We start from the raw sequence: 17834 nt of genomic DNA, 5'->3' as shown, positions 1-17834 counted from the left end.
CCTCGGTGAAAGCGAATTATTGGAGAGAGCACGGCCTGACGAGAGACGTTCGGCGCGGTTTTATTCGTTCACCGTGACCACGATCTCGCCTATTGCCTCGGTGAAAGCGAATTATTGGAGAGAGCACGGCCTGACGAGAGACGTTCGGCGCGGTTTTATTCGTTCACCGTGACCACGATCTCGCCTATTGCCTCGGTGAAAGCGAATTATTGGAGAGAGCACGGCCTGACGAGAGACGTTTGGCGCGGTTTTATTCGTTCACCGTGACCACGATCTCGCCTATTGCCTCGGTGAAAGCGAATTATTGGAGAGAGCACGGCCTGACGAGAGACGTTTGGCGCGGTTTTATTCGTTCACCTTGACCACGATCTCGCCTATTGCCTCGGTGAAAGCGAATTATTGGAGAGCACGGCCTGACGAGAGGCGTTCGGCGCGGTTTTATTCGTTCACCGTGACCACGATCTCGCCTATTGCCTCGGTGAAAGCGAATTATTGGAGAGAGCACGGCCTGACGAGAGAGGTTTGGCGCCGTTTTATTCGTTCACCGTGACCACGATCTCGCCTATTGCCTCGGTGAAAGCGAATTATTGGAGAGAGCACGGCCTGACGAGAGACGTTCGGCGCGGTTTTATTCGTTCACCGTGACCACGATCTCGCCTATTGCCTCGGTGAAAGCGAAATATTGGAGAGAGCACGGCCTGACGAGAGACGTTTGGCGCCGTTTTATTCGTTCACCGTGACCACGATCTCGCCTATTGCCTCGGTGAAAGCGAATTATTGGAGTAAGCACGGCCTGACGAGAGACGTTCGGCGCGGTTTTATTCGTTCACCGTGACCACGATCTCGCCTATTGCCTCGGTGAAAGCGAATTATTGGAGAGAGCACGGCCTGACGAGAGACGTTTGGCGCCGTTTTATTCGTTCACCGTGACCACGATCTCGCCTATTGCCTCGGTGAAAGCGAATTATTGGAGAGAGCACGGCCTGACGAGAGACGTTTGGCGCCGTTTTATTCGTTCACCGTGACCACGATCTCGCCTATTGCCTCGGTGAAAGCGAATTATTGGAGTAAGCACGGCCTGACGAGAGACGTTCGGCGCGGTTTTATTCGTTCACCGTGACCACGATCTCGCCTATTGCCTCGGTGAAAGCGAATTATTGGAGAGAGCACGGCCTGACGAGAGACGTTCGGCGCGGTTTTATTCGCTCACCGTGACCACGATCTCGCCTATTGCCTCGGTGAAAGCGATTTATTGGAGTAAGCACGGCCTGACGAGAGACGTTTGGCGCCGTTTTATTCGTTCACCGTGACCACGATCTCGCCTATTGCCTCGGTGAAAGCGAATTATTGGAGAGAGCACGGCCTGACGAGAACGTTTGGCGCGGTTTTATTCGTTCACCGTGACCACGATCGCGCCTATTGCCTCGGTGAAAGCGAATTATTGGAGAGAGCACGGCCTGACGAGAGACGTTTGGCGCGGTTTTATTTGTTCACCGTGACCACGATCTCGCCTATTGCCTCGGTGAAAGCGAATTATTGGAGAGAGCACAGCCTGACGAGAGACGTTCGGCGCGGTTTTATTCGTTCACCGTGACCACGATCTCGCCTATTGCCTCGGTGAAAGCGAATTATTGGAGAGAGCACGGCCTGACGAGAGACGTTCGGCGCGGTTTTATTCGTTCACCGTGACCACGATCTCGCCTATTGCCTCGGTGAAAGCGAATTATTGGAGAGAGCACGGCCTGACGAGAGACGTTCGGCGCGGTTTTATTCGTTCACCGTGACCACGATCTCGCCTATTGCCTCGGTGAAAGCGAATTATTGGAGAGAGCACGGCCTGACGAGAGACGTTTGGCGCGGTTTTATTAGAGAGTTTTAGTAGATCGTTTTGGCTCTCCCGCTACGCTATACGCTAGAGCGACGACGCTACGGCGCATGCGCGCTGCTAGCGGAAAATTAGCGGAGCTGCGGAGGCTAGCGGAGGCGCGCTGTTCTGCAAAAATAGCGGGGGAGGTAGCGGGATGTGCTAGCGCGGGTCTCGCGAGAACGAGTCGTTGCGAGATTAGGGAAGGCCGGGGAGAGCCAGCGTTCTCGATCACTTCCAAGATGTCCGCGATGTCTGCCGCGTTGAATGTGCCCGCTGTGCGGTCGCGCTTCGTCGTGGCAGACGACATTCTGCTGCTACAAGAGGTAGCAGCGACAAACCCATTCGAGGACCACGACAGGTGGCGAGCAGTCACAGAGATGGTCAACAAAGCAACCGGGAAAAACTTCACAGCTCGTGCCATACGCGAACGCTGCGACCTGCTACTCGGCCACTTTCGTCGAGAGGACAGGGCGAACTTAAGAAAGTAGGTACAGTAACCTCTGTTCCTTGAGCGTATTTTAAGCTGAAATCGGCGAAACATTCGGTCTGCGGCTCGTTCTGAGATCCACTGCCTGAACTGACCTGTGCAGGACTGGCAAGCGGTGATGCAATGAGGGCACAGCCACGGATACGCCAGATTTGTATTCATAGTACGGGTGTCGTGTTTTCGGAGTTTATATCTTGTGAAATTGGGAGTCTGTTTTACGGAACATATATTTTGCAAGGGAATCGTTGTTTAACGCATTTTATTTTCGTTCTATTTCCAATGCTCCGAAATTAATAAAGAGATGGTCTGCGTTGCTCTTTCCCAGATTTTCCAGTGATTTTTACCGCCCCGGCCAGCGTTTTTTAGTCAGCTCATATCGATTCCCACTGTACATTTTATTTTCCTCTTCCCTTGCTCACGGGGATGACCTTTTAAGTACCCATGTGGCTTGACCACATGAGACAAAATGTGAAAATTGATCGGATGCAGAGTTTTGTATTCCTGTTTGATAAGAGCCAATGGCTATGTTGATGCAGCATGACTTTTCATGAGGCAGTTACTTGCTGCAGGTGTGACTAAATAAAATTCAGGGTTGTTGCGTGCAGATATGCTAAATCTTAACAACTCAACTCACATCTAACAATTAAAGATACTAAATCACCTTGTGTTGAATTGAAATACTCCTGCTGCAATCATTTCCATCTTATTCTTCAAACATTAGGTCTGGCACAGAGGAGCAATACTCCGAAAAGGAGCACCTGCTCCAAGAAATAAATGATATGGCGAGGGAGTTCGGCCACCAAGTCAGGGTCCAGCCCAGAAAAGTGGGCATGACGCCGGGCAACGCCATAGGGCCAGGCAGCAGGACCAACAAAGCTTCGGCCAGGGCAGAGCTACACGCCGCCAATGCCATCAGGGAGACAGCTGTGACGGCAATCAATGCAGCAGCCGCTGCTGCGAAGAACGTAGCCAACGCAGAGGAGGTAGTGGACGAAGATTCGGACAACATTATGGGCAAGTATAATCTGCATAGACCAGCGTCCGAAATCCTAGTCTCCAGTGATAAAAATGGGGAATAATAATCTCAATTGCAGGCTTTTGTGAAGAAAGGGGCTGTGCATAAAACAAGATTTTTGCTTTTCGCAGCACTCTTGGCATCGGTGTCGTTCTTGGAGCTTCATCACTATGCATTTCCGACATTCTTGAACTACGGTATGCACAAAGGTTTCTAAAAAAGAAAAACACGAAGTCTTGCAAAAATCACAGCCCTTTACAGTGTTGTGGCATCAGCATAAACAAACATTGCGGTGCCCATCGAACAGAGCAAACACTGGTCCACAGATATAGATGAAAATTTGATTCTACTGGAATGTGTGATGACATACTTTGTTACAAAAACGAATGGTGTTAGTTTCATACATTTATAAGGCGATTCAGGTATCTTTATAGTTAAGCTTGAAGTTTCACAAGCCACAGAGAACTCGAGAGGCTGCCTGTAGTCTGGAAGGACCCTTAATAAGAAAATTCACCCAGAAACTTGCCTTCTTTAAGGCCATTAGCTCTCCCCGAGCCAACCTTTTCAATTGCACTCCCCCTCCCTCTCCCAGCCTCTCCTACACTTCTCTGCTTCGTTTGTAGAGGCTCTAGAAGAGAACCTCAGCCTGTGTAGTGTGCCACATACAGATGCTTCTGGCATTCGTTACAATGCCTTTGCACGGTTCACAATAGGTTAACCCTGTGCTTTAGGCTGAGCGTTGCCAAAACTGTGATTTCACTCAATTTCTTTCACACGTTATGTGCAGGTGAGGAGTCTCCAGCGTCTCTTCTACTCATGCAGATGTGTGAGAATGGCGCCAGAAGCACGCCTGCAGTTGCCACGCCTGCCACCGGAGGCCCTTCGCAGTCGACGTCCACCGATGGGGCCAATGGGTCCGATCGGACGAGGTCACCACCACCACCTAGGGCAAGAACTGCGGCACTGCGAGGTATGAATATCAATATTCACTAAGCATTTTATGATTATTTTTTGTGCAGTGTTTCCAGGACCACTTGCATCTTACTTGAGTAATTTCTACTCCAGGCAAGTCTTGTACTAGACATCAAGACTCTCAGTCAATTGGAAGGAAGCATGCTGAATTGAGCGGTGTCAAACACTTTTGCCTTCCCAAGCACGAAGAACCTCAAATTGCATGTTTCGTTAATTGCGTTGTTCAGCAAGTAGTCTAAACTAAGCTCTTTCTGCTGGAAATTGTTTGCTTTTCATGGGTGCAGCTTGTCGGAATTTCATTTTTTTCAAGAACAATTCGAAGTAGGTAGCACAGTGCTGAAAAGAGCTGCAGGAGTGGGTGCTTATGTAGCTACCTACATGCCACAAGCTAAATTAAGCACCTGTGTTGAGCACCTGATTGTTTTGAGTGTGTGAACCATCAACAGAAAGTGCCCAAACTCCCTATAAGAGCTGTCCAAACGGCATGTTTTCTGCCGTTCGTGGCATTTGCTGTACCTGCAGTGGAGGTTTTCCTACGGTTCCCATCTGCTCTCATACATTCTTTTTGTCAGGAGAAAAGCTTCCCTGTGGTAGCCTGCTTTCCCCGCGGCAAAAAGAATGTACCATAGAATACCGCGCATCCACCCATTCCACATTAAGCACCCATATCCAAATTTTTAAGATATGAAAAAATATGCACAGTACATTTATATGTAAAATTAATGACCGGATAAGTGCCAATCCCCCATTTTTTCGTGATTATCTCTAAATTTTGAGTGGGCGCTTGTCTGGTATTTTACACTATGAAGGCGGATATAGATTGTAAAAAAGCCTTCACTTCCGTCACGGCAAATGTAGCAAATGGCCGGAAATTAATCCTATTTGGACAGCCCTTTACGTTGCTTTGGATAAAGTGCGGCAGCAGTGTTGAGGCAGGACTAACAAAAAAAGGCAGGTTGAGCAGCAGGCAGTACCACACTAGTGAGGCTTCACTATTTTGATTGGCACTGTACCTACACGTGTGCTGAAGCCTAGGTTCTTCGGTCCGGCATTAGGTATCCCATGTGCAACGGCTGCAATTATTTTTAATTTACATTCAAAGCATAGTGAATGAAATATGATTTTGCCTGGGGACTCCATTAGCTGCCAGTGATTGGGTTAAATATGTTCACTACAGCTGTTGACAATGCCCACCCGAGTGAGTTAATTCTTTTTGAGGTGCTTGGTTTGCAATAATCAGTTTCATCTTAATAAGGTGGTACAACAAGAGCTACAAATGTGGGCTCAAATGTGTGGAAGGCACTTTTAAAGCAGGGGTGCACCTCTTATCAGAAAGGACAGAACGAGCCGGTTGGTAAGGATAATTAAACTTGAAGAAAACGAGAAGGACGGACAACCACAAACTTCCAATAGAAGTTTGTGGTCGTCCGTCCTTCTTGTTTTCTTCCTCAATTTAATTCTAATGAGAACATATCAGAAAATTAGAATCAACCAGTTGCTTATCGTTGTACGGGTGAACCATATCAGAACTGTTTTCACTCTGCTGTCATTTTTCCTGATTGCACATGATTTTCTGCAGGAAAGAAGAAAACTCGCGATGGGGACGTGGCCGCCTTCTTGCAGCAGCGCAGTCATCAGGAGCGAGCCATTCGAGAGAGGGAGCTCGATATAGAAGAGCGGAGACTCGCTCTAGATGAAAAACGGCTGGAGTTTGAGCGTGAACGATTTGCCGAGGAAGCCCAGGCGAGAGCCGAGGAAAGGCGCGAGCTCTCCGAACAGCGACGGATCATGTTCGAGTTCCTGCTCGGTCTGGCCAAAAGGAATTGAAGATTTGTGGCTCTACTTCCAATAAATGGAGATGACAAATTTTATTGAATATGATCTGCAAAACATTCCAGTAATAAAGGACGCCATTTGCAGTGGCAAATCTTGTTTTAACCATGAACACATCAGAAGAAGAAAAAAAGTAGATTGATATAGTCTGCAAGTTTTTGATTTTGCTGAAAATATATATGTACAATGCTTGAGGACAGGTAGACACACTGTACAATATAAACATGTTGGATGGCACAGTCCGACGAGGTGAAAGCAGATTTGAAGGAAAATCAGCTGCTACTTGGAAAGCTTGGCAAGGAGACACATATTTCTGTCATCTATTTTGCTACTGTAAAAATGGCACGCACTATCCCACTTACATCATAGTTCATTGAAATTGCCTTGTGCTTCATCCATACTCTGTTTACCATTAAGCTGAGACTGCAGCTAATGCCACAAACACGAGAGCTCGGGGTAGCTGCTGTGAAGTGTTCTTAAAGCAGAAAAAGCACTCGTGCTAGAAATGCACCTCTCGAAGCTAGGAGTGCGGTCTAGCTCGCACTTGCACTTTGTCTGCAGTCTCAGCTGAAGGGTGAACAAAGTATAGTTGGGTATTGTCACATGCACAACTATTCACGGCAGTGCACTTGTAAGCAAAAAGCAAATTGTTGTGTGTATGTTTATACAGCCGGAAGTTAGTCTGCCTCAGTGGGCATCTGGTGTCTCGGCTGTAGATGAGCAATTTAGCCAGTGTGGTACAACCGCTAGCCAGGGGTCTTTAACGTGCACCACGCAGTAGTGATACGCGACCGCACGCCGGTACGATGCTCATCCAGATCGAAACGAGCAGGGGCGGGGATTGAACCCAGGATCCCTGGGTTCTGCACTTGTAAGAAATGTGAGGCTTTTTTAAAAGGCACTCTGTCATTTTTAAGTATCGGCAATTTGCCAGCCTTTCATGCCACATAAAATCAAACCAAAAAAGCTATTACCTAGACATGGGCTGGAGGTATTCTATCAGTGTCGGAGGATCCAGATCAAAAAAGCTAGTGATCTGGCTTCCGTAGATACAGGTGTGGCAGTTTGACAGAAGGACAGCCACCCTGTACATGAGAGCCACTTTTTGCTTGCGGATCTTTTGATTCTTTTTAAAATCAACAAAGGCAAACTCGGCAACAACCTTGCCGAACCCCCATTCGACGGCTTGCCTTACGGTACTCATCGCTTTGTTAAATTCCACTTGTGCTGGGGTCGCCTTTGAGCCATAAGGCTTGAGCAGAAGTGGCCTCAAGGGATAGGCCGGGTCACCATATAGCACATATGAGTGGCCATCCACCAACTGCAACAATTTGTCGTACAGCTGGCTCTCTCGCAGCATACCTGCAGGGGAATGAATTGATGCAGGAGATTAAGTGTGAATCATCTGCAATTAATTTACATTCAGTTTTAGCACAAATAAGTGGAGCATTTCTGCAGGCAATACAAATAATTAACAAAGTTACCCGGAGTAAAAAATAAAGTATAGACATGCCATGAGGTTCCTGTAAGGTAAGTCAACATCACTTTGATTAAATTCTATCCCATCGCCATACAGCGAATTGTGTTCATAATGCTGAGGGCTCCACAGATAAAAACAAGCTTTAAAACTCCTCCTCCAAGCCATCACTCATGACCCAGCCACATATGGATTATGGACACTGCTGATTTAGTCATAATGCCCTCGCTAATCAACTGTTTTTGCCAAATTACTCAAGCACCAAGGAGCACTCTGGGGATGTATATGAACTGCATGCGCTCACCTTAGCAATCTAAGAAAGTTTAACTAAATACCCAAAATGAGGCATTGACAAACAGACATGCAAAGTACCATTTGTTTTATAGACCAACAAGCGGCCCTGACGTCATGCAGCTGCGGTGGCGCTGTCGGCGGCACAGCGCCATGCGCAGACGCTTCACTCCTCCCAAATTCGATTTCTGCTCACGCGCAGTGCCCACACCTGGTGTGGGCAAAGGCGGGCTTGTTTGTAAACAGCGTGTCGGTCTATATTTTCGCTTTAAAAGTTACTGCTGCAGACATCATGTGTAGCACTTGTAACTAAACTCTCAGCATGCTCCTTGGTGCTCGGGTAATTTAACGAAGGGACTATTCTTTTTGGAACTTCACCAGTTTTTCAAAAGTGCAGTTGGGAGACGTTAACGGCATTTTCTCTGTGTTGTAGATCCTGTTGTTGTATGCCCCCTCGAGTCTCCTTCTTTTCAATACAGCTGCGCACTGCAGAGAAGTGCACACATGCAATGCAGGGAAGCTACAACATTTGCATGTCTTTCTTTTCCTTCCTTTTTCATTTGTTTCCCAATTGACCAGGAGGTGCTAAGAGACTAAGCCACAGTGCGTAATGAGGACTCTGCCGCCTTTTACAGTTCTAGCAAGAGGCAGTTTACATTGTGTGTAGCAAAAGGCAAAAACTTGCACAAAGAAAACCTCATGTTCTACAACAACAAAAACAAAAGAAACAGCTGTAGAACAGTTACTGATAGAGTAAAAGAATTTGAGAACATAAGTCTAGCAAAGGGTATAAAGTACCGAAAAAGTATGCACTATTATTCCCAACGGGGACGTACAGTCATCAATCAATCCCTACCCAGCTCACGTTTTAAATACTCATACTCACACGTACATAGGGCCAAAGACGTTTTGCTGGCGCACTTGTTTCCCCTAGCCCTAATCTCAAAAGCCTTATGTAGTTTGCATGACACCTTGTATTTTGCCAAAATTTGTGTGCTGTTGAATGATGGGGTGCAAGAGCATCTGCTGCAATGAACGTCTAGATGCCCTGACGGTGTCGTCTTAGTGGATGCTGCGTGTTCACTGGCTCAATCATTCACACATCTGCAATGTACCAACTGGCCCATCTAAGCCCATTAATAAGTCTAACATACAGAAACATAAATATGAAGCATAAACATAACTCATGAAAAATATGATCAGGAAGCTACAGCTACATATATGTCAGTGCCCACCAAAAGCACCCTCAATTTCTTTTATTGAATTGAAGGGCTATTGAAGCACATCAGACCTTCAATATTACTAAGGATTTTTGGCTATTGTGAAGTCTTTTGCGGACTTTATACAATTTGTGCCTAATTGGGAAGATGTTTGAATGTGCGTCTATAAATGTTGTCATCTGGCATAATTTGTGCATTATTTGCAATAACTTAAAACAATAAATTTGGCTAACCTCTAGTTGGCCATGTTGCTGGAAGGTGGGTCTATGGAGAGGTCTTGAGGCCTGCCCTTATAGTTCTCAAATATCCATTGTATTTGTTTTTGTGAAATGAGCAGCTTATTTCAATTTGTTTATGTCATGCTATTGTAATAGCCATTCTCATGTAACACGCCCTGCAAGCCATAGGATCATGGCTAATGCCGCCTCATTGATTCGCAAGAATTGTCTCTCAGCCCTTCTTTATTTCTGCAACCACTTTTCAGGCGGCGATTCCTGGCGATTGTTTCATTGGTGTGCCCCATAACAGGGCAGCTGAAGGAGTAGAAAGCAGGAGTGTTAGTGAAACCTCAACAAAGCTAACACCCAAGATACAGCCTCAGAATGTTAAGTTTGCAGGACACATTTTGTAACTGCCAGGTAACTCCACTTTCATAACGCGTTTATGGTCGTGCAAGCTTTTGCAATGGCTTTACTCGCTCGTGATGTCGATGCCCTTTGCCTTTTGTTTCATCAAGGCTGTAAATGAAAAACCCTGCAACCACCAGTGAACACTACACAATGAGCCTTGTGTTGTTTTTAAACACTTCGCAAAATCGGAATTTACAATGTGGTTATGGTGTCGATGACAATAACCTCACCGCTTGGGCGAACTTTCTATTGTGGCGCCCTAAACGTAAAAGAAATGTGGGGTTTTAGTGAATTTTTTAACCGCAGAATTAAGCTTGTCTTGCATCAGAATCGTCCGCCTAAAAATAAACACTTGGATTGGCGGATCTTTGCCGCTGCATATTGACACTTTCTGCCCCTTCTTGGAAAGCCCAGCAGCTGGTGCGGCCTTTTGGAATGTGCACTGGGAGCTTGATGCAAACTTTCTCTCCTGGCTCGAACTGGCTGACCTTGGCTCCCCGGCGGGTCCGTGTATGCTTTGGACTTCCATTGGTACTGGGCCATATGCTCTCGTAGGCTTGCAAGATGTCTTGCCCGGTTCCTCAAGAAGTCTCTGGATGGTCCCCCCACAATGGCCAGTTTCGTCTTGGGACGGTGTCCGTGCAGCAGGAAAGCTGGCTTCTCACAATTGGCTGTGTGAGGAGTGCATCGATAGACACCCAGGTACTCTACCACAGCTTCCTTCAGGGGCCGTTGCTCGTGGGCACTGAGTTGCACAAAGTCCTCGAATACACGTTTAAAATGCCCAATTTGGCCGTTGCTTTGAGAATAATACACAGAGGAAAAGGTGTTTTTCACTCCCCGATCTTTCAAGAATACTTCAAACTCGGCAGACATGAACTGACGATTGTGATCGCTGACAAGTTTGGCTGGGTAGCCCTCATGAATAAACACCGGCCATAAAAAAGAAACAATACTTCCCGACATCACTCTTCATCAGGCACACCTCCGGACACTTAATGAATTCGTCAATTAACATAATGGCATACCAGTGATCATTTGGCGCACATGACAAAGGTCCCACAATCTTGATTCCAAGTTTCTCCCATGGAGCAGTAGCACACACGTAGTGTTGAAACACTTCAATGCCTGACCATTGACTTTGAGGGGCGAACAAGCGATGGCCTCGATTCCAAGTATGTTTGTGCCTTTCGATAGGACGTAGAAATGCACGTCAACGTTTCACTCCTTGTAACCAACCACGGCAACAAAACAATCTGTCACTCCAATATTCCGCTGCGAAAAATCAAACAAATTAACAGCCAATTCCTGTAGCCGAAGCGAAGAATCAGAATTCTTCTGATATGTATCTTCAGAGATTATCGAAACTGCTGACCCGGTGTAAACCAAAATATATAACACCGTCCCCTCGACATGAAGAGAAATGGAGATACTGCTTTTCGTGTACCTGTGGAATACTGAGGACGGCATCCTCGCAGCTATCCAAGCAGCCAACTTCTCTGATGGCGCGGACTTCATTAATGTGGACGGCGGTACTCATGCAGACAGCATGAAAATGCCAGAATGTTCCAAATGCAGTGCATGTTTTCCTTCTTGTCTTGCATGTACCAAAATTCGCAAGATGTCCCGACGACCTAGAACGGTAGAACTTCTTTCCAGAGGGGGTGGAGGCTCACCTTCCCAAGGTTGATCGGCGCTCCGCATAGGCTTAGCGTCTACCTTCTGCATTGCTGAAGCTGATACAAGTTCCTTGGAATAGCGTATTGTTTCTTCGACCAAACAACCGATGACCAATGCAAGGTCCGGGGTGAGACAAGTACCCTCCAGGAGCAGCCGCTCTCGTAGCTGGTGGATCGACGTCTTTGCAACTAGCTGGTCCTGGATGAGGTCGTCCACCATGGCTACAAACTCGCAGTCGACGACAGGTCCCGTAGTTCAGCAAAAAATGTGTCAATTGATTCCCCAGGTAGCTGCACTCGCTGCCCGAAGCCATGTCGTGCGTCGGACACGTTTCAAGTTGCCGCAAAGTAGCTCCCCAGGACTGCCAGAGCGATATCGTACTTGTCCAGTTCAGTGGGTGTCTTTTGGACTTCAGGGCCCGTTTGCTCGAAGCGCTAACCGCGGCTAAAGTTAGCCGCAGTACCTAGGAGAGGGCTTTTAAAATCACGTGACTGGCTCGGTAGGGATGCGGGGAATCATGGTGATGCCCCGGTGAGTGAGCGCCTCTCGCTTTGCAACTAATATGTCGTTGTAGCTGCAATATCGGGCGCGTAAGTCAGCGAATGGCGGAAGACGCTTTCGCTTTGCGTTACTTACTTAAATCTCAAAGCATGAGCAATGACCTGGCCGCATTTTTTAGATAGTCTCTCGATTCTGGCCATTCCTAAGCCTAAATGAACGCGATAATTGTCGGCATGGCAACGTCTTTCTCCTAGGTACTGCGGCTGACTTTAGCCGCGGTTAGCGCTTCGAGCAAACATGCCGAGGTGGTTCACGCAGTCCCAGTATCGGAGGGCGCGTCTCCGAAAGAGTGTAGAAGATCCATTGGCCCTTAACCCAGAGGCAGTGCAGCAGTAGGGCCTTCTGCCGAGCATGATAGTGGGCGCCGCCTCCCACAGCAAGCAAGTAGTTGTTAAACACACGTTGCCACTGTTTCCACAGAATAGAAGGTTTTCCAGGAGCAGGCAGGAATGAGGGAAACACCATGAGGCTCATGCTATCGCCTTCTCGTCGCCACTGTTGCCACAGCAGAAGCAGCCAAAGTGACACTGCTCCTTCAGTACCAATGAGGATTCCTTATCTTTATCATCTCTTCTCTTTTATAGCCATGCAAAGTGCTAGTGGCGCCACCATACGATAGTGGCACCGCCACGACAATCAGGATTACAAATAAGCATATAGCTCAGAATTTTCTACATATGTTTCACAACCCTTTCAAGAAATTATTTCTGACTCAAATTTCCCATTCGAGACACTGATATGCTCTGTACCCTCTTTTTATCGCTGGTCTCAGGCAACAACACTTACCGGAGTCATGTCGACGTCCCTTGTATGGTCCGTCAAGCTCGCAAATGATTCCGTTTGCACACATAACTGATTGGTATTTTACCACATGGTGGCGCTTGTGCCCAGAGAAATACTCCTCCTGGGACTCTGAGGGGCGGCAGATGGCGCGTGCCGTGCCATCAATGAATCCCCAACAGTTCGTCAGGGGCGCTCCTTTTGCATGGACCGCCTGGTAGAAAGCAGAATGAAGTTTTAGACGAGGCAAGGCATACCCAGAAAATTTTTTCAGTGGGCGTTTTTCTTTGCTCAAACTGTTCAAAATGAAAAAAAAAAGAAAACAAGAGAGGAAAAGAAATTGCTCAAACACAATCTTTGTTAGTATTTTTCAGTTTCTTAGAAGACAGAAATTCAACCTTTTTTGCCACATCTCATTCATTGAATCTTTAAAGAGGGAAACTTTAATGGTGAACAACGAAGACACACAATCATAAAATATAATAATGGGCTGTGAACAAAAAAAGTCCAGACAGGCCCACAAAATATTCCGGTGCATCAACTTAATAGGGGTCGCGATGTGGGTTGTTAGTTGATACTGATCAGCACTTGTCCTGTTTGCACTTCCCTTTTCTTTAGTCCTCGTTTACTGTGCGCTGTTTGCCTTTTCGTCTGCATACACTTCTCTGCGGAACACTCAGGTATCCAATGACTAAAAATTACAGAAGGGTGCCAGAGAATAGTGAAGTTTAAAATATGATTAAACATAAAAACTGCAATGTGCACTGGGGCAATGAGCAGGTGAAACATCATGCTCATTGTTCCTGTGTGCAGGCACGCAGAGCCATATATGTAGAGAGTTTGGCCATTCGTTGGGAAGTATAGGAGACAAATGAGGAGGCGCCATTGGCCGAAAGCAAGCTGGGCGTGTTCCAGGGCATCTTCAGAAATTTGAATGTGACCAACCAGAAGCCAGAAATAATACCCTGGCGGTGGTCGCGAGAAACAAACCTGATAACCGCATTGGAGTAACTCTCGGTGGCTGAAAATGTGGTACATGTGATGTTTCAATCACGCTCATCCAAAATGATGGTGGAAGAGTGCGACTAGCGATACGATCGAAATAATCCGTACGCCAAGCGCCGAGAATCTGCCGTCCGAGCGGTCACACTCTGTCCGCGCAAAACAGAGTTGCGCGGCGCATTCGTTTCTTACATCTCTCTGCATAATTATGATCAAAACAACACGTGAACCCCACTTTCAACCACAAAGAGTTACTACACTTTACTCTTACGCGCTTATTTAACCTTTTACGAGCATATACCTTTGATCAGAACTGTTTCTCGCTACCACCGCTAGGGGATTCTTTTCGGCTTCTGGTTGGTCAGGAGAGCATGCCAAGCCCTCTTTCCGAGTCTGCCGCACGCCCTGGCTCTGCCCGCACCTCCCATTGACCAAACTATCTACATATATGGCTCTGCAGGCACGTAGCCAGGGGGGACCCATGCGGCCCTTCCCCCCCCCCCCCCGAACTCTTCCTTTTCCTGGGACTTCCTCTCCCGCTCAAGCAGCATTTTGTCATGGGCAACCCCGCGACACCCCCCCCGAAACAAACTCCTGCCTATGTGCCTGCATGCGTAGATCACACTTTTCAGAAATGGTCGTGCTATGGTCATGCTTTGGGTTCTTTACATTCTTTGATGCCATTTTACGAAAAAGGAGCAGAAAAAAGTGCCAATTTCAATCATTTTGTGGGGTCTAAAGATTTAGTGGGAGCCGCCATCGGTCAATAGAGTTGGCGGGAGGACACTTTCGGGGCTGACTTAGATGTTCCGGTGCATGTTCAGAAGCGCAACCCCTAGCAAGCGCTATTGGGACAATGAAGCTCTTAACTATGAGTCGAGTCTTTGAAGTCTTGAGAACGAACATTCCGTTTCAGCAGTGCTAACAGGTGCGGTGCCTAGGATTCGCAGCAGGCGGTTTACATTAGGATACAAGGCCTCCGGGCAAAAGCAAGTTGCCTGTACCGCTGAGACGTGCTAAGTGGTGCGGTCCTTCCACGTCTGTTGTCCAAACCAGAACTTCCCCAGAAAGTTTATTTAAAGTTGGACACAACATCGTCCTCACTTAGGGAGGACGATGCCGCCAGACGTAAATGTGCCAACTCTTGTTGGAGACCCTGAGGACACGCTTGAAGTTGTAGGTCAATAATCATTCTTGACAAAACGTCAAGTGACGGCTTGGCTATTGAACTCATTGCTTTCACGACTTGCGTGCTGAACATTAGTAAACATTACCCACACAAACTGTCTGCGGGTAATGTTTGTAAACATTACCCACACAAACTGACACCAGACAAACACACACACACACAAATTGAGAGGGGGAAAAGGGAAAGGGGTAAAGAGGAACGTTGAAATTTCGGGGGGTGTTTTGACCCTTGAACACCTTTCGTGTCTACGCCACTGTACGAGTACTGTTTTGCCAGGTGTGGAGATCCTTACCCGAGACATCTGCTCCAACTTTGCCACGTCGAGCCAGTTGTGGATGTTTAGATCGTCCAGCAGGTGCCCGAAGGTGTTGTTGATGTGAAGCATGACCTTCGAGGCGACGCTTGAGAGCACGCTCGAATGACGGCCGAAGACCCCTTCAAGGTCGATCCATCGGTTTGGGTAAGCCAAACGGCGTAGTGTCACGTACAAGGCTTCCTCTCCGTCCATTTGGACACCTTGCGCCGACGTGATCGTCTCCGGCATCAAAAGAGCACGCTGAAGCTCTCCGATGTGCTCCTTCCTGAACCTGAACATACTTCTAAACATTTCATCGTCTAGACGGTCTACGTTCAACAAACCGCGCTCGGACTTGAAACGGCGGTTCGGAGGTTCTTCTAGTAATAAATAGGCGTCTTCAATCTCGCGCCAGCTAAGAGCGGAGAGAACTAGCGGGTCGGAGAAGATCCCGCGGCGATTCATAGCAAGAGGCACGATGGCCCGAACACGAGTCACGACAAGGCGGCAGCGTCCGAGGGATGGCCAAATGGCTGTGATGGCTACCTTACGCTTGACTGGCTTGACATAGATTGGATCGCATTGGCCAGCGTGACTATCAGTTGTGCTCATTTACAAAATATGCAGATATGAGTACTTTAGTCAACTTAAAAAGAAATATAAAATATAAATAGTGACGCTAGTAAGCGATTACTAAAAATTAGACTAAAATAAATTATTTTACGTAAACTTTAGTGTCTGAAAGAGTCGCTTGTGGCGTTGCGTTAGCTCTCGCAACGATAGCGAATTGCGAAGGTTGCGAACGCGCCACTAAAACATGAATGCGTGGGTCCGCTACGGTACATATTGCGGGGGTCCTAGCGGACTGCGGATACCGTAGCGGGAAAGCCAGAACGATATACTAAAACTCTCTATTCGTTCACCGTGACCACGATCTCGCCTATTGCCTCGGTGAAAGCGAATTATTGGAGAGAGCACGGCCTGACGAGAGACGTTTGGCGCGGTTTTATTCGTTCACCGTGACCACGATCTCGCCTATTGCCTCGGTGAAAGCGAATTATTGGAGAGAGCACGGCCTGACGAGAGGCGTTCGGCGCGGTTTTATTCGTTCACCGTGACCACGATCTCGCCTATTGCCTCGGTGAAAGCGAATTATTGGAGAGAGCACGGCCTGACGAGAGACGTTTGGCGCCGTTTTATTCGTTCGCCGTGACCACGATCTCGCCTATTGCCTCGGTGAAAGCGAATTATTGGAGAGAGCACGGCCTGACGAGAGACGTTCGGCGCGGTTTTATTTGTTCACCGTGACCACGATCTCGCCTATTGCCTCGGTGAAAGCGAATTATTGGAGAGAGCACGGCCTGACGAGAGACGTTTGGCGCCGTTTTATTCGTTCACCGTGACCACGATCTCGCCTATTGCCTCGGTGAAAGCGAATTATTGGAGTAAGCACGGCCTGACGAGAGACGTTCGGCGCGGTTTTATTCGTTCACCGTGACCACGATCTCGCCTATTGCCTCGGTGAAAGCGAATTATTGGAGAGAGCACGGCCTGACGAGAGACGTTTGGCGCCGTTTTATTCGTTCACCGTGACCACGATCTCGCCTATTGCCTCGGTGAAAGCGAATTATTGGAGAGAGCACGGCCTGACGAGAGACGTTTGGCGCCGTTTTATTCGTTCACCGTGACCACGATCTCGCCTATTGCCTCGGTGAAAGCGAATTATTGGAGTAAGCACGGCCTGACGAGAGACGTTCGGCGCGGTTTTATTCGTTCACCGTGACCACGATCTCGCCTATTGCCTCGGTGAAAGCGAATTATTGGAGTAAGCACGGCCTGACGAGAGACGTTCGGCGCGGTTTTATTCGTTCACCGTGACCACGATCTCGCCTATTGCCTCGGTAAAGCGAATTATTGGAGAGAGCACGGCCTGACGAGAGACGTTTGGCGCCGTTTTATTCGTTCACCGTGACCACGATCTCGCCTATTGCCTCGGTGAAAGCGAATTATTGGAGAGAGCACGGCCTGACGAGAGACGTTTGGCGCGGTTTTATTCGTTCACCGTGACCACGATCTCGCCTATTGCCTCGGTGAAAGCGAATTATTGGAGAGAGCACGGCCTGACGAGAGACGTTTGGCGCGGTTTTATTCGTTCACCGTGACCACGATCTCGCCTATTGCCTCGGTGAAAGCGAATTATTGGAGAGAGCACGGCCTGACGAGAGACGTTCGGCGCGGTTTTATTCGTTCACCGTGACCACGATCTCGCCTATTGCCTCGGTAAAACGAATTATTGGAGAGAGCACGGCCTGACGAGAGACGTTTGGCGCCGTTTTATTCGTTCACCGTGACCACGATCTCGGCTATTGCCTCGGTGAAAGCGAATTATTGGAGAGAGCACGGTCTGACGAGAGACGTTCGGCGCGGTTTTATTCGTTCACCGTGACCACGATCTCGCCTATTGCCTCGGTGAAAGCGAATTATTGGAGAGAGCACGGCCTGACGAGAGACGTTTGGCGCCGTTTTATTCGTTCAC

At 47.9% G+C, this 17834-nt stretch overlaps 2 protein-coding genes across 2 annotated transcripts; one reads left to right on the top strand and one right to left on the bottom strand.

Moving 5' to 3' along the window:
• Nucleotides 1–1915: 1915 nt before the first annotated feature.
• LOC115313835 lies at nt 1916–6168 on the top strand. The gene is made up of 4 exons (XM_040208679.1): nt 1916–2351; nt 3076–3368; nt 4157–4339; nt 5921–6168. The coding sequence occupies exons 1-4, from the start codon at nt 1936–1938 to the stop codon at nt 6166–6168; spliced, it is 1140 nt and encodes a 379-aa protein (XP_040064613.1). The 5' UTR covers nt 1916–1935.
• An 868-nt stretch (nt 6169–7036) lies between these two features.
• On the bottom strand, nt 7037–15720 carry LOC120838670 (protein ALP1-like). The gene is made up of 3 exons (XM_040208678.3): nt 15296–15720; nt 12819–13026; nt 7037–7536 (listed from the first exon to the last, which is right to left on the bottom strand). Exons 1-3 carry the CDS (start codon nt 15608–15610, stop codon nt 7145–7147), a joined length of 915 nt encoding a protein of 304 aa, XP_040064612.3. The 5' UTR covers nt 15611–15720; the 3' UTR covers nt 7037–7144.
• Nucleotides 15721–17834: the final 2114 nt, after the last annotated feature.

The sequence above is a fragment of the Ixodes scapularis genome, unplaced genomic scaffold (genome assembly GCF_016920785.2).
Source record: "Ixodes scapularis isolate PalLabHiFi unplaced genomic scaffold, ASM1692078v2 ptg001852l_1__unscaffolded, whole genome shotgun sequence".
Lineage (NCBI taxonomy): Eukaryota > Metazoa > Arthropoda > Arachnida > Ixodida > Ixodidae > Ixodes > Ixodes scapularis.
This window is presented reverse-complemented; position numbering and strand designations above follow the sequence as displayed.

What these genes read in the sequence shown, in the direction of transcription:
- LOC115313835 (XM_040208679.1), top strand. Translation starts at nt 1,936, where the DNA reads ATGCGCGCTGCTAGCGGAAAATTAGCGGAGCTGCGGAGGCTAGCGGAG. An exon ending in GACAGGGCGAACTTAAGAAA is followed by an intron (nt 2,352 to 3,075) that starts GTAGGTACAGTA and finishes TTCAAACATTAG; the next exon opens with GTCTGGCACAGAGGAGCAAT. An exon ending in AAGAACTGCGGCACTGCGAG is followed by an intron (nt 4,340 to 5,920) that starts GTATGAATATCA and finishes GATTTTCTGCAG; the next exon opens with GAAAGAAGAAAACTCGCGAT.
- LOC120838670 (XM_040208678.3), bottom strand. Translation starts at nt 15,610, where the DNA reads ATGTTTAGAAGTATGTTCAGGTTCAGGAAGGAGCACATCGGAGAGCTT. An exon ending in AGTTGGAGCAGATGTCTCGG is followed by an intron (nt 13,027 to 15,295) that starts GTAAGGATCTCC and finishes GCTTTCTACCAG; the next exon opens with GCGGTCCATGCAAAAGGAGC. An exon ending in GGGACGTCGACATGACTCCG is followed by an intron (nt 7,537 to 12,818) that starts GTAAGTGTTGTT and finishes ATTCCCCTGCAG; the next exon opens with GTATGCTGCGAGAGAGCCAG.